This window comes from Phaenicophaeus curvirostris, chromosome 1 (genome assembly GCF_032191515.1).
Source record: "Phaenicophaeus curvirostris isolate KB17595 chromosome 1, BPBGC_Pcur_1.0, whole genome shotgun sequence".
Taxonomy (NCBI): Eukaryota; Metazoa; Chordata; class Aves; order Cuculiformes; family Cuculidae; genus Phaenicophaeus; species Phaenicophaeus curvirostris.
In genome coordinates, this window is record NC_091392.1 from 181899185 (window position 1) to 181911195 (window position 12011).

Consider the following 12011-nt stretch of genomic DNA (forward strand, 5'->3'; position numbering starts at 1 on the left):
TTGGTCGCAGGCTGATGCGTAGGGTGGAGACTGCAGTGCTCAAAAAGACTGCCTTTCACTTCTACCAGGTGTCTGAGAATGGATCGAAATCTTCTTAATCTCTTGTCATTGTGCAAGCTGTTATTGTCATGCTGCATTATTTACACCCCAGAGTTGCCCACAGGGCCATTCAGGACTGCACTGACGTGGCATAGCAGTACAGAACTGCTGACTGAATAGTGTGAAAGGGAGTCAGGTCTACACAATCCCATGATCTGCAAAACAAATTAGCAGGCAATTTCCCAAAAGCACGCATCTTTATAGCTTATCGTATAGCACAGATTCAGTTTTGCTGACCTAGAGGCACTAATACTGTTTTGTTTTCATTTCTAAATGCGCCATACAAGAATTACAGCTGAAAAAATGAGAAGTTTAGCAGGAAATTCACTAAAGTAAGGGACCTACATTAAGGTGAGATTATGCATTAAAATGAAGACTGCATCAGACATTTGCAAAAACTTCCACATTTTGCAAAATTTAAACTGTGTGAAGAAATCTTCTTCTACACCTTTTTTAAAGGCAAATGTGAATGTATACATGTGAATATGTTAGTATTGGGTTTGAATTTCTAAAATCAATATGAGACTTCACTTTAGGCCATTGATTCTCTTAGCTGTGTATGCAGAGACTACTCCGTTGTTGCATGCTCGTTTCTGTTGTGATGGGTGGAGACAGCTAAATTCCACTGTGGGTCACAGAGAGGACATGGCATGCTCAGTTTAACTCACAAAATCGAGCCTCACTTGGCATCTAGTGAGACAGCACTACAAGACCAACACCTAACAGCTCAAGCAGCAAAATGGTCACCTACAGTAAGATTGATTTATCTGAATGTAGATGACCTATGCGATTGTAGGTGCCCTAGGAAATTTAATCTGGCCTCCAGCTACCACTTCCCTGCCACTATATGTATGAAATTGTATCATGTACGAACCTTAATAAATTGAAAGAATTCTGACACCAAATTTAAGATAAACTCCAAGTTGAACTACTTGTAAAAAATGCTTGTCTTCCTCTGAGGAAATATGGTGTGTTTGGGCAGTTAGGGTTCAGACTGGATGACCAATGCTCCACAAGTTTTAATGTCCTACCCCTTTTGTGAGAGATTGCTTTTTATGTTATACTTTTCCTGCCTAGGACCTACTTTTTCATTCTGCCGGGTTATCATTTGTGCTAAGAAGCATCCTACAAACATGGCTTGGTGTTTGCAGTATGCAACTGCCTTCAGGACATGTCTTTTAGTTTCATGATGATTTTCTTTGCTGTTAAAGTCAGTGAAAATCACAGATCTGGCAGCAAGGGCTTGCATGGCTCAGATGTGGCCATTGGCACGCTGTGCCCTGCCTATCTACCTGGCATCTGCTGCTGCAGCCTGCCTAAAATGCATTCTGTGCTTGTTTGAGTTCATGCCATCCTCACAAAGCTGGGAATAGCCTCTTGCCCTATTTCTTCTGCATGTCCTCCTAGATCCTCTCCAGTTGTTTGATGTTTTCTGGCTGTCATGCTCTGCCCATATGCATAGAGACATCCTAGACCTGAGGGCCCAGCTGCAACAGCAACCAGAGCAGATGGCTCCAAATGCACACCTTAGCTTGCCCTCTGTGATGGTCCATCCATTTGTGAACTGCTGTGAAAAGGCTTTCCTGGCTGAAGGGGCTGTCTGGAGAGAAATGTAAAAGGCTGGCTCCCATCCTGAACTAAACAAGCAGCAGAATTGCCTTCAAATGCACTCAGAAAATTCTGTATTGAGGGGTATTTGTTTCCAAATATCATTACTATTAAGCTTCCCCTTTGCCACTTTTAAAGGGCTTGAAATATCTTAAAAAGAACTGCTGATTTGATAATTACTTTTACTGTAGAAATTTAGAAGTAAATGATCTTTGAAGCAAACAGTGCAGTTACTAAAACAACAACATAAAACCCCCACAGAAAGCAGTGAATTTTTAAAAAAAAAGCTTTGTCAACTAGTCAATTGGCCTTAGGTGGCATCATTTCAGCATCTGGCTAAGTGTTGACATACACTGCCAAAATGATCGAGAAAAGGATTTAGAGGGTAGGACAATTTATTAGAATCCTACTAAAGGCAAGGCCTTCAAAGATGTATGAGCAATCTATCTGACAAAGCCAGTGTTTTTTTATTTGCAGATCCTCTGCAAAGAGCTCAGAGATTTTACCAGTTCTGTTTTTTGACTGGAGTTGAGCACAATCTTTACAAGCATAACTGAGCTGCACCTGCTGAGTTCTCAGATAAATGCATGAGTCAGCCTACATGCTAGTAAAGGAAGTGTTCCATCAAGAAACATTTCCTCTTTAGTGCTACCCACATAACTTCCATTCTTAAATCTTTACAAGCTTTGATAACTATTTCAAGGTCCACATATATTCTGTCTAACATAAGGCACTTAAACCTTTCTTGCTGGATTTAGAACAGTCATGCAAAGACCCTCTGCAGTCATAGAATCATAGAATCCCTAGGTTGGAAAAGACCTTTGAGATCTTCATGTCCAACCATTCCTGTCTACTACTAAATCATATCCCTAAGCACTTAATCCACCTGCTTTTTAAACCTGTTCCAGTGCATGATAACCCCTACAGTGAAGACACTTTTCCTAATGTCCAATCTGAACCTTCCCTGGCGCAGCTTGAGGCCATTCCCTCTTGTCCTATCACCTGTTGGCTGGGTGAAGAGAACAGAACCCACATCTCTACAACCTCCTTTCCGGTAGTTGTAGAGAGCATTAAGGTCTCCCCTCAGCCTCCTATTCGCTAAGCTAAATAACCTTACTTCCCTCAGCCACTTCTTATAAGACTTATTCTCCAGCCCCTTCACCAGCTTCGTTGCCCTTCTCTGGACACACTCCAGGACCTCAATATCTTCCTTGTAGTGAGGGGCCCAGAACTGAACACAGTATTCAAGGTGCATCCTCACCAATGACGCATGTGGGGGCAGAATCACTTCCCTGGCCATGCTATTTCTGATAAAAACCAAGATGCTATTGGTCTTCTTGGCCACCTGGGCACACTGCTGGCTCGTGTTCAGTCGGCTGTCAACCAACACCCCCAGGTCCTGTAGCTTTCAAGCCACTCTTCCCCAAGCCTGTAGCACTGCATGGGGTTATTGTGTCCCAAGTGCAGGACTCTGCATTTGGCCTTGTTGAACTTCATCCCATTGGTCTCAGCCCAGCAGTCCAGCCTGTTCAGATCCCTTTGCAGAGCCTCCCTACCCTCAAGGAGATCAACACTTCCTCCCAGCTCAGTGTCATCTGTGAACATACTAAGGGTACGTTCAATCCCTTCATCCAGGTCATTGATAAAGACATTGAACAGAACTGGACCCAGCACTGAGTCTTGGGGGACACCGCTTGTGACTGGCCTCCAGCTACTCCGTTTACCATAGCCCTTTGGGCCCAGCCATCCAGACAGTTTTTTACCCATGAGAGGGTGTGTCTATCCAGACCAGTGGAAGCTGCCTTCTCAAGTAGAATTCTGTGACAAATGGCATCAAAGGCTTTACTGAAGTCCATGTACACTACATCTACAGCCTTTCCCTCATCCATTAAGTGGGTCGCCTTGTCAAAGAAGGCGATCAGGCTAGTTTGGTAGGATCTGCCTTTCATAAACTGCCCATGCTGACTGGGCCCGATCACCCAGTTGTCTTGTGTGTGCTATGTGATAGCACTCAAGATGACCTGTTCCATGATCTTCCCTGGCACTGAAGTCAAACTGACAGGCCTGCAGTTTCCCGGATCCTCCCTCTTGCTCTTCTTGTAAATGGGAGTAACATCTGCCAGCCTCCCGTCAAATTGAACTTCCCCAGTCAGTACCTGGTGCTCTTTTTTACTTGAAAAGGGGCAGAAAAACTAGTTGTTTGGAATCCATTCATAGTTAAAGGGAGAAAAATAGGTGCTACAAGAGCAGTGCTCACGTACTATACTTTAGATGTCTGCCTTAAGATGAAATGCAACACACTCTTGTAAGTGACTTTTTCTCCCCATTGTCTCCAGAGGGAGTCTGAAGTAGTAGTCCAAAGAGAGGTGAAATTAATTTTACTTCCTGCAATATGTGAGCTTTCTGCAGACTTCTTCCAGAAGGCTGGGAGAGCTCTTTGTTAGCAGGACATAAGCTATTTGCTCTTTGCATTTTGAACATTGTAATTGGCACAAGGTATTGGTTTCTCTATTGTTCCATGAAAAATGCACACCTATAGCAAATTTGAGTTTGACTAAACAAAGTTATGTGATTCTCCAAAGAAAGGCGGATTTGGTCATAGGAGTGTCTGCATAACAGCAGACTAAAATGCCCATACAATTTCTTCAACAAAATAGCTTGGTCTGTGCATGCATAAAAAATCATATATTTTTAAAAAAGACGAATGCATTGAGAAAGTCATATCCATGCAACAAACCAGCTTCACCAAATTCACTTTGTATTAAGGCATATGTTTGGTGGCAATTTTACCTTATATAATGTTCTTCCTTTGTTTCACATAACTACTTTAATCCTTTCTGGATGCATTCCAAGTTTTAACTTCTTTTCCTGCTTTTGCAGCTGATTTCACATGACGCTTTTTCACAGTAACTCTGTCAAGAAAAAAATCTTCAGCTATTTAATTTATCTTGGCTTTGTTTCCAAATAATTGTGCTTTCTTATTAATTAGCTGATTATCTTTTGCATTCATTTGTGCCTTTCTTATCTCCAAATCCCTGTATATCCCTTAACACCACAGTCCTTACTTTTTTCTCTGATTACTTTTACACACGGTGATTGATTACATGAATTCATATTCCCTATAGTACTGAATTCTTATGTGAAGCTGTTAATGAGAGTACCTGCACTAGTTTTTGCAAGTAGGAATTGTAGTTTTTATTTTTAAAGGTATATAATTTGTATTCTTCAGCCTGGCTAACACTTCATCTTGGAAAATAGGCTGTACTTAAAGTTAAACAATTAGACTTTGCCAAATACACGAGACTGAAAGCCCAGGATAAGTCTTAATATTAACAGCAAAGAAGGTGCAAATATTTAAGATACTAAGTCTTGCAATTAACAAGTTTGCATCCAAACACTTTCATATTCTGGATGTTTTTCCACAAGTGTCAATTATTGGCTATTTTAGATTAAAATCATATGTTATTTCCAAGACCTTGATAAATATGTGTGATAGTTGTTTCGGCAACTGGATCCTGGCACAGTTCCATGGTAGTATCCACAGATTTTCTGTTGCCAAATTTCACTCACTCCCAAATTTGTTTTAATCTTTATAATCGAAGAGGAGCAAGTAGCTAAGGAACACATAATTGCCTTGAAGATTGTGTTAGAAATCAAGAAAAGGTATGGAAGTGTTTTGCAATAAGCCCATCCATCATTGCAAAACTAGCATTCCACGTTCTTTGATTTCTTTCGATTTAGCAAATATTATTTTATGTTCTATGGGGACTCTTTTCTGCTGACTCTTCTTTTGATAGTGTCCTCACTCACCTTGCTTTTGTCCTTTATCCTCAGGGACTGAAATTTCTTTCAATCCTTTTACATAAGAGAGGAGTGTAATGTTCCCATTCTTTCCTTCTTTTATTTGCTTGGAAAATGGCCATCCAGCCCTTTAGCTGCAGTGTTTGTTATTCTGTGATTTCAGAGTTCATCCTGAAACTCTCTTGCTGCCAATCCCAGGAAAAGAAAGATGAAAGGTCCAAATGGCTGGCTACAAAATTACCTGAGCTGACTTGGTCAATCCTGCTTCACTGAGCAACCAAGAGGTCCAATTCTTAATGCGCTTCTTTACCAAAAATATAATCCAGAACTGACAAAATGCTGAAGACACAGCTTCTCCCTCCATAGTGACCTGTGAGGAAAAGAGTGATTTGTTAAAAGCAACATCAGTTCTATGCAGGGAAGGAAGCTGTTGTGATGCATGTCTATCAGTTATAAGAGTTATTCAGCTGATGGAAATTTCCTTTGGCATGACATCTGATCCAGCCCATCTTATAAGCAAAACCATCTACACATTCTTGCATGCATGTCCATGTCCCCAGCAGACTGGCACTCTTCTACCTGCATGTATCCTGTGCATCCTTGAGGAAAACAACAGCTTTTGTGTGTGTGTGTGTGTGAAAGTTGACATGATTTCTCTAATTATTTTAATTTGATCAAGTAGTTAGTTAGTCTTGCTATTTGTTTTAGAGTTTTGACATAAAAAAATAGGAAATTTCAATGCAACATTTTTAATGTTTAATGTAATGGGTCTGTGAAGGCAAACTGATCTATTTGGTGGTTGAATTTAAGCCCCAGTTCTGCAAAGCCTGTAACCACTTTCATACCACTGAATACAGGAATAGTTGCACTGATGTCAGTGCGATAAAATTTGAAAATGAGAAAGGGTCCTTCTATGGTACCCATTATTATAAAATAAAAATATAAATCTAGAAAGCAATACTTATCTTTTCTAGCTTATAACTTTTCTGTACATGTATTTCCTTTTATTTAGTGTTGCATTAATTAGTCGTCAACCCTGCTTTTTATAAAGCTTTCTGTTCCTCTCAAATGAGCATTTAATATCAAAGTGGAGGAGAAGGCATTTTAAAATATAAGCTGCAACTAAATTGCCCAAGTATTGACAGCCAACAGTCTTACTCAGTGAATTAACATAGCTCACACATGTAGTAAAATAAAAACATAAGAGCAGAAATATTAACTCCAAAATATTTTTTTCCTTGTGCAATGCAGGATTATAAAAAGGATAGCATTGTTCTGTTTTGACATATGCCTGTGCAGCGTAGGCAATCATTCATTGCAGCACGTGAGATGGATTTTGAGATGGATTATCCCTGGCCTTACAGCTATACTTAGTTATGGACCTAGGACTTAACCTATACTTACAATGGAAAGTCCTATGACCACAGGCTCTATGTCCTATGCCTGCAGGCTCTTCTTCAGCACAATAGCTTGAAATGCTGTTCTGCTCAGCATCGTCCAAGTACAGATCAAACTATTTTATGCCGGGCCTCCCATTGCTCCTGACACAGACTGGAAATAATGGCCGGGTTTATTGCTGTGTTATTCTTGCTCTAAGGTCAGGCTCCAGGCTCTTTCATCCATTCTCCTGCACTCTCACTTTCTTTCATTTGTTCATCTTGACCTAACTCATACTTGCGAGCTACATTGCATTTGTTAGATCAAGAGGTTGCCTGCCATGCCTCAGAGCATTAAGTAGGGCAGTGGTCCTTGGGGTAAATGGAGCATGGTGTGAAGAAATAAACATTATTCTCTTCTGCCAAGACTGAATGTGCATATTGTAGCTGTTAAGCACACCTCTGACACTGATTTAACAGTTCTTCCTTCTTAATATATATCAGGTAAACTCTCCCCCTCTTCCACTGCTAAGGCACAAAAGTTGAAATCACACCATGCACAAGTTCAATTTATTTTATTCTATTCCCCTTAGGTCATAGCTTCAGGCAGTGCTGCCAGGTGAATCTTCAAGCTCTTTTTAAAGTAGCATTTTGACATTTATTTTCTCTACATGGAAGCATCACAATGTGATATATTTTCTTTTCCAAGCTGTACCTACAATTCTCTAGTAGTTCTAGAACAACATTGCAATTTAAAAATACCTATGAGATGGAGTCCATCTTATCACAAGAAATGCTTAGCACACCCCACCCTGGTATAAATATGAACATTTTCGAAGTAATCAAATGGATTTAGACATCTGGTGTGAGCTTAAGCTTGAGTTTGAAATTCCTAGCAGAAGCTATAGACTTTCTGTGTGTGTACACAGGCAAAGCAATAGGTGGTCCAGAAATAGGTCTCTCCAGGGACTGACTACTGTGCAATTGGGCGAAGATCAGAATCAGTGACAATGTCAGGTGCTTGCAGCTCTCCACAATTTCTGATGGTCTTTAGGAAGCCAGACTCGCTGTGTGTTTTTTTGTAAGTAAGCCAAGAATGATGTTGATCTACAGAGCATAACAACATTACAAAACCAAGTAAATCTCTGTCTGCTCCAGCACATTAAGGATAGAGGCTAATAGGTTCAAGCCAAGGGCACTGCTCCTTAAGTCCTCCGGTCACGTCAGGATCCTTGTTTCACTGGACATCTTTTCAAGCAAAAAGTTCTGAAGACTATGAGGAAAATATGAAACAAGTACTATACTTCCTGCTGTGGTGTCAGTCTGAGATCTTCTGAGTAGCCAAGCACATAAGCGTTGCCTCCCACTACCGTCTCCTTACAAAGGTGATTTGACAATATTCTGCAGGCAGACGGTGGGTGTGCTGTCTACTTCGAGGCACGCTAATGTTTTGGACATATTGAGATGTACAGACATCTTGTGTGTCTTGTGGCCAAGGTAGAATTACCTGAGTTGATAATTGCCTGAACCGGAAGCCTGTCCCTCAAGGATGCCATTGGGACAAGAGTATAAACATGCCACTTCTTTCAACTCTGTATTTCTAGATGGAAACTGTTGTTAACTTCTGTTCTCTGTAGGGGAGAATGGTTTCTGCTCTTTCTTCCAGAGGGCTGGAAGGGAATCATAGAATCATAGAATAGTTTGGGTTGGAAGGGACCTTAAAGATCATCCAGTTCCAACCCCCATGCCATGGGCAGGGACATGTCACACTAGATCAGGCTGCCCGAGCCTGAATGTTGTATTGCTGCTTGTGCCTTACTGAGAGCACTCACTGCTCAAAGCAGGGCAATAACACTCAAGACAGCGACAGAGGGAGCACCTCGTTTGTAAGGAGTTCGAAGCTTGAAAGATCAAAATGACCAAGATAATGTGGCCCAAGTGAAAATTACTTTTGAGAGGGGCTGAAATCCTGAGGAGTAACAGCAGGCAACTCCTTGCTTTCAGAGATCTTTGTAAAAAGGCGTCCTCCCTGCTGTACCTGGTGTTTTCCTGATCCCCTCTTCTGCTGCAGGCATAGCAGTACTTTGAAGGAGAGCAGTCACTTTATGGTCCACCATGGGATTCCCCAGCGCTATTTGCTGGTGATGAGTTCGGCTGTACAAAGATTCTGTGGCTATTAAATGCATTCAAGGCTATATTGTGACATTATTAAACACATTAGACAAAAGATCAGTGAAGTTTTTTACCTCCTTGAGTGGAGGTAGGGAAATTTCTCAAGTTTTGTATTTGTGGGCTCAGTTCCTGCAGCAGTTCCCATTCAGGTGGATCCCTGACATCATGTTCCGTTGTCACCGGGAGCCTCCTGGTTGGGACTGTCGTCTGTGTGAGGGGAATGTGGATGGGTTCCCTGCAGCCATGTCCTGGGTTATAGTCACCCAGCAGCTTGCAGCCACTGTCACTGAGGTAGCAGAAGTGGACCTACTCAGCTCTTTCTGAAGGGAACAGGCACTGGCCCATGTTACATGCAAATCCTCAAAATCTCAGTCAAAAATAATCAAAATAACCTCAGATGCTGCCTGGAGGAGGGAGATAAAGAGTGGGGAAAACCCTCTCCTGATCACAGTCACTGCAGAGGGTGGTGTCACAGGCTCTCTCTGGGCTGGACCGGCAGAGAGACACCTGCCCCATGGCTGGCATGCTCATGGTGCCAGCAGCCTCTGCTTCTGCTCCCACGTGGCATTTCCTCCTTCGTGGAAAATAGCAACCAACCAAGCAACTGAGCTCAGAAGCATGCTTGCTGAACCATTACAGAAAATTAAGGGAGCATTTTAAATAGCTTGGCTTCTCCAGCTGCTTGACTTATGCCCCATGTTTGCTGTCTGAGGTGGATGTGCAAGCCAGTAGCAACCTAGAAAAGTGCTTTCTCCTGGATGGGCAGAAGGTAGGGTGGTGGTGCTGCTTGCTCCCCTGGTTAATGCCGTGTCATGTTGTTCTTTTTTCCTGCAGGGACCTGTCACATCGGCTGGGCCTACTACTGCACAGGCGGGGGTGCAGCTGCTGCCATGCTGGTGTGCACCTGGCTAGCCTGCTTCTCGGGCAAGAAGCAGAAGCAATATCCCTACTAACCTGGCCCTGGGGCGCAGGCGCTGCCAGACACCCGAAGAGCTTGCCGACATCTTCTGGATAGCAACAATAAACAAGAAATTTTAAAGTGCTTTCTCTCTGGAACGGGCATAGGGTGGGACAGCGGGTGGCCCCAGGGAGGGCAGGGTGGTGCGTGGCGGTGCAAAGCCACCGGGACAGGCTGGACGGGGACAGGCTTTCTTATCCAAGCCCGCCTGTGGTCTGCTCAGCAAAAACATAAGCAAAGAAAACTCCGCTTTGGCAAATGGTGAAATTCTGCATGCACCGATAATTGAGAGGTTGGTGAGGGGATGGTGGTGCCGTGGGGCTGGGGTAGTGCCCAGTGGCCACTCGACAAGGTGCTCCCAAAAGCACACACGCACACACAGATGTTGACCATGGCACAAAATGAGTAGAAAGGAAACTTCTTTTTTTTGTGTGATTCTTCTTTTCCTTTTTGTTTTTTTTTCCTTTTACTTCTCTCTGACGGTTTAAAATTCAGTGTCGCAACACTTTTTAATCTATACATTAAACTTAATAAAAGGACCAATAAGCCACTTTATCAGTGTTTTGTATACTTTCCACACATTTTTCTTCTCCAAACATTTAGCCAGTGCTTATTCAGCCCTATATAACTTTTATTATGCCTCTGTGTTTTCAGCATTATTACAGAAATGCAACATAATTACTTGGCATATATATAGCCTTTCCCTATAGTACTTTAATGAAGTGCAGTAAATGGACATTTTTCTGTCCATTGGAAATTCCACTCACAGTACTGTAGAGCTCTGTTGGTTACATGTGACTAACAGGAAACTTCTTCCAGACATAGATTTCTGTTACTGTTATGTTTAGCTCATTGATGTCGTATTGTGCTGTACCATGTTTATTATTTCAATATTCATTTTTGTAAAAAAAATATATATATAATATGTGCTATTTTATGTTTGTATTTGAAAAATCTCTGTAAATAAATTTTTCCTTGATCAATAGTTGCAATGCCTGGTCATGTCACTACATGAAAAAGCTCCATTCTCAGATCCCTATTAGAAAAATCCTACAAACTAATCATGACTGTTACAACCATGTCGTATTCTTTTTCCCTGTAAAACACATACATTTAGGGTTCAGTTTCATTGCCTGAGGGCAGACATCTATTGCATTTTGAGGCATTGTAGTGTACCTGCCTGATGCTATCACGTGTCCTCCAGGACTTCAGGGAGACCTTCCACCTTCTGACCTGGCACACAGCGCTGCCTATCCCTGTTCAGAAGACTGAAAGATAGCATCAGCCTACCAGGCAGTATACCCTGCACCAGGCACTGACACTTTATACACAAAACTCAAAGCCAATATTTTATTTTATTTAAGAAAATCAATGTGAACTTAGAACATGGGAACTTGTAAGGAGTTTTCAATCATGACATTAAGTGATGTTATTTCCTTTCAAATTTGTTTTTCTGCTCTTGTTTTCTCAGTGTGATATTTCTGTCATGTATTTCTGAGTTACTGTCTATGTTCTAGCTGCAGTTCTGCTGGTTAATAACACTTGTAGATGTTGCAACTCTGAAATCATGCAGTTGCATTGTACATTATACTGGGTAGGTTTTCTGAGGTACATGGAAATAGCTATGTCCACTTACAGTGATCAATCCTGATATCGCTGAACTGAATTTTGTTGAGTCTTATTATTCACTAAGCACTATTCGCTTTATGGTGCTGTGCACTGAAAACAATTGTACCTTACCCCTCTCAGATTAGGCCCCAGTCACCCTATCACATCTGACTGCAGTTCTGCTGAAAAGCCCATCAACCATGCAGTGGGGGCTGCTTCTCTGCACGCTCTTCCTGTGGCACCAGCAGCAGTGGGACATGGAGCTCTTCCCTCCTGTTCATCCCTTCTTGTGAGCAGTCAGGACTGCAAGAGGTCAGTGGCATTCCATATACCCTCAGAGTAAGTATGAATATGTCTGTTAGGGTTGTGGATTGATGCTTTACTAAAAC

General features: G+C 42.0%; 1 protein-coding gene across 1 annotated transcript in view; it reads left to right on the top strand.

Annotated features, from left to right (window-relative positions):
- LHFPL6 (LHFPL tetraspan subfamily member 6) overlaps positions 1-10997 on the top strand; it is a 151029-nt gene extending 140032 nt beyond the window's left edge. The window contains exon 4 of the mRNA XM_069882053.1: positions 9891-10997. Coding sequence (XP_069738154.1) covers positions 9891-10009 — 119 coding nt within the window. The 3' untranslated portion in view covers positions 10010-10997. The remainder of the gene's footprint in view (positions 1-9890) is intronic.
- The last annotated feature ends 1014 nt before the right edge of the window (positions 10998-12011 follow it).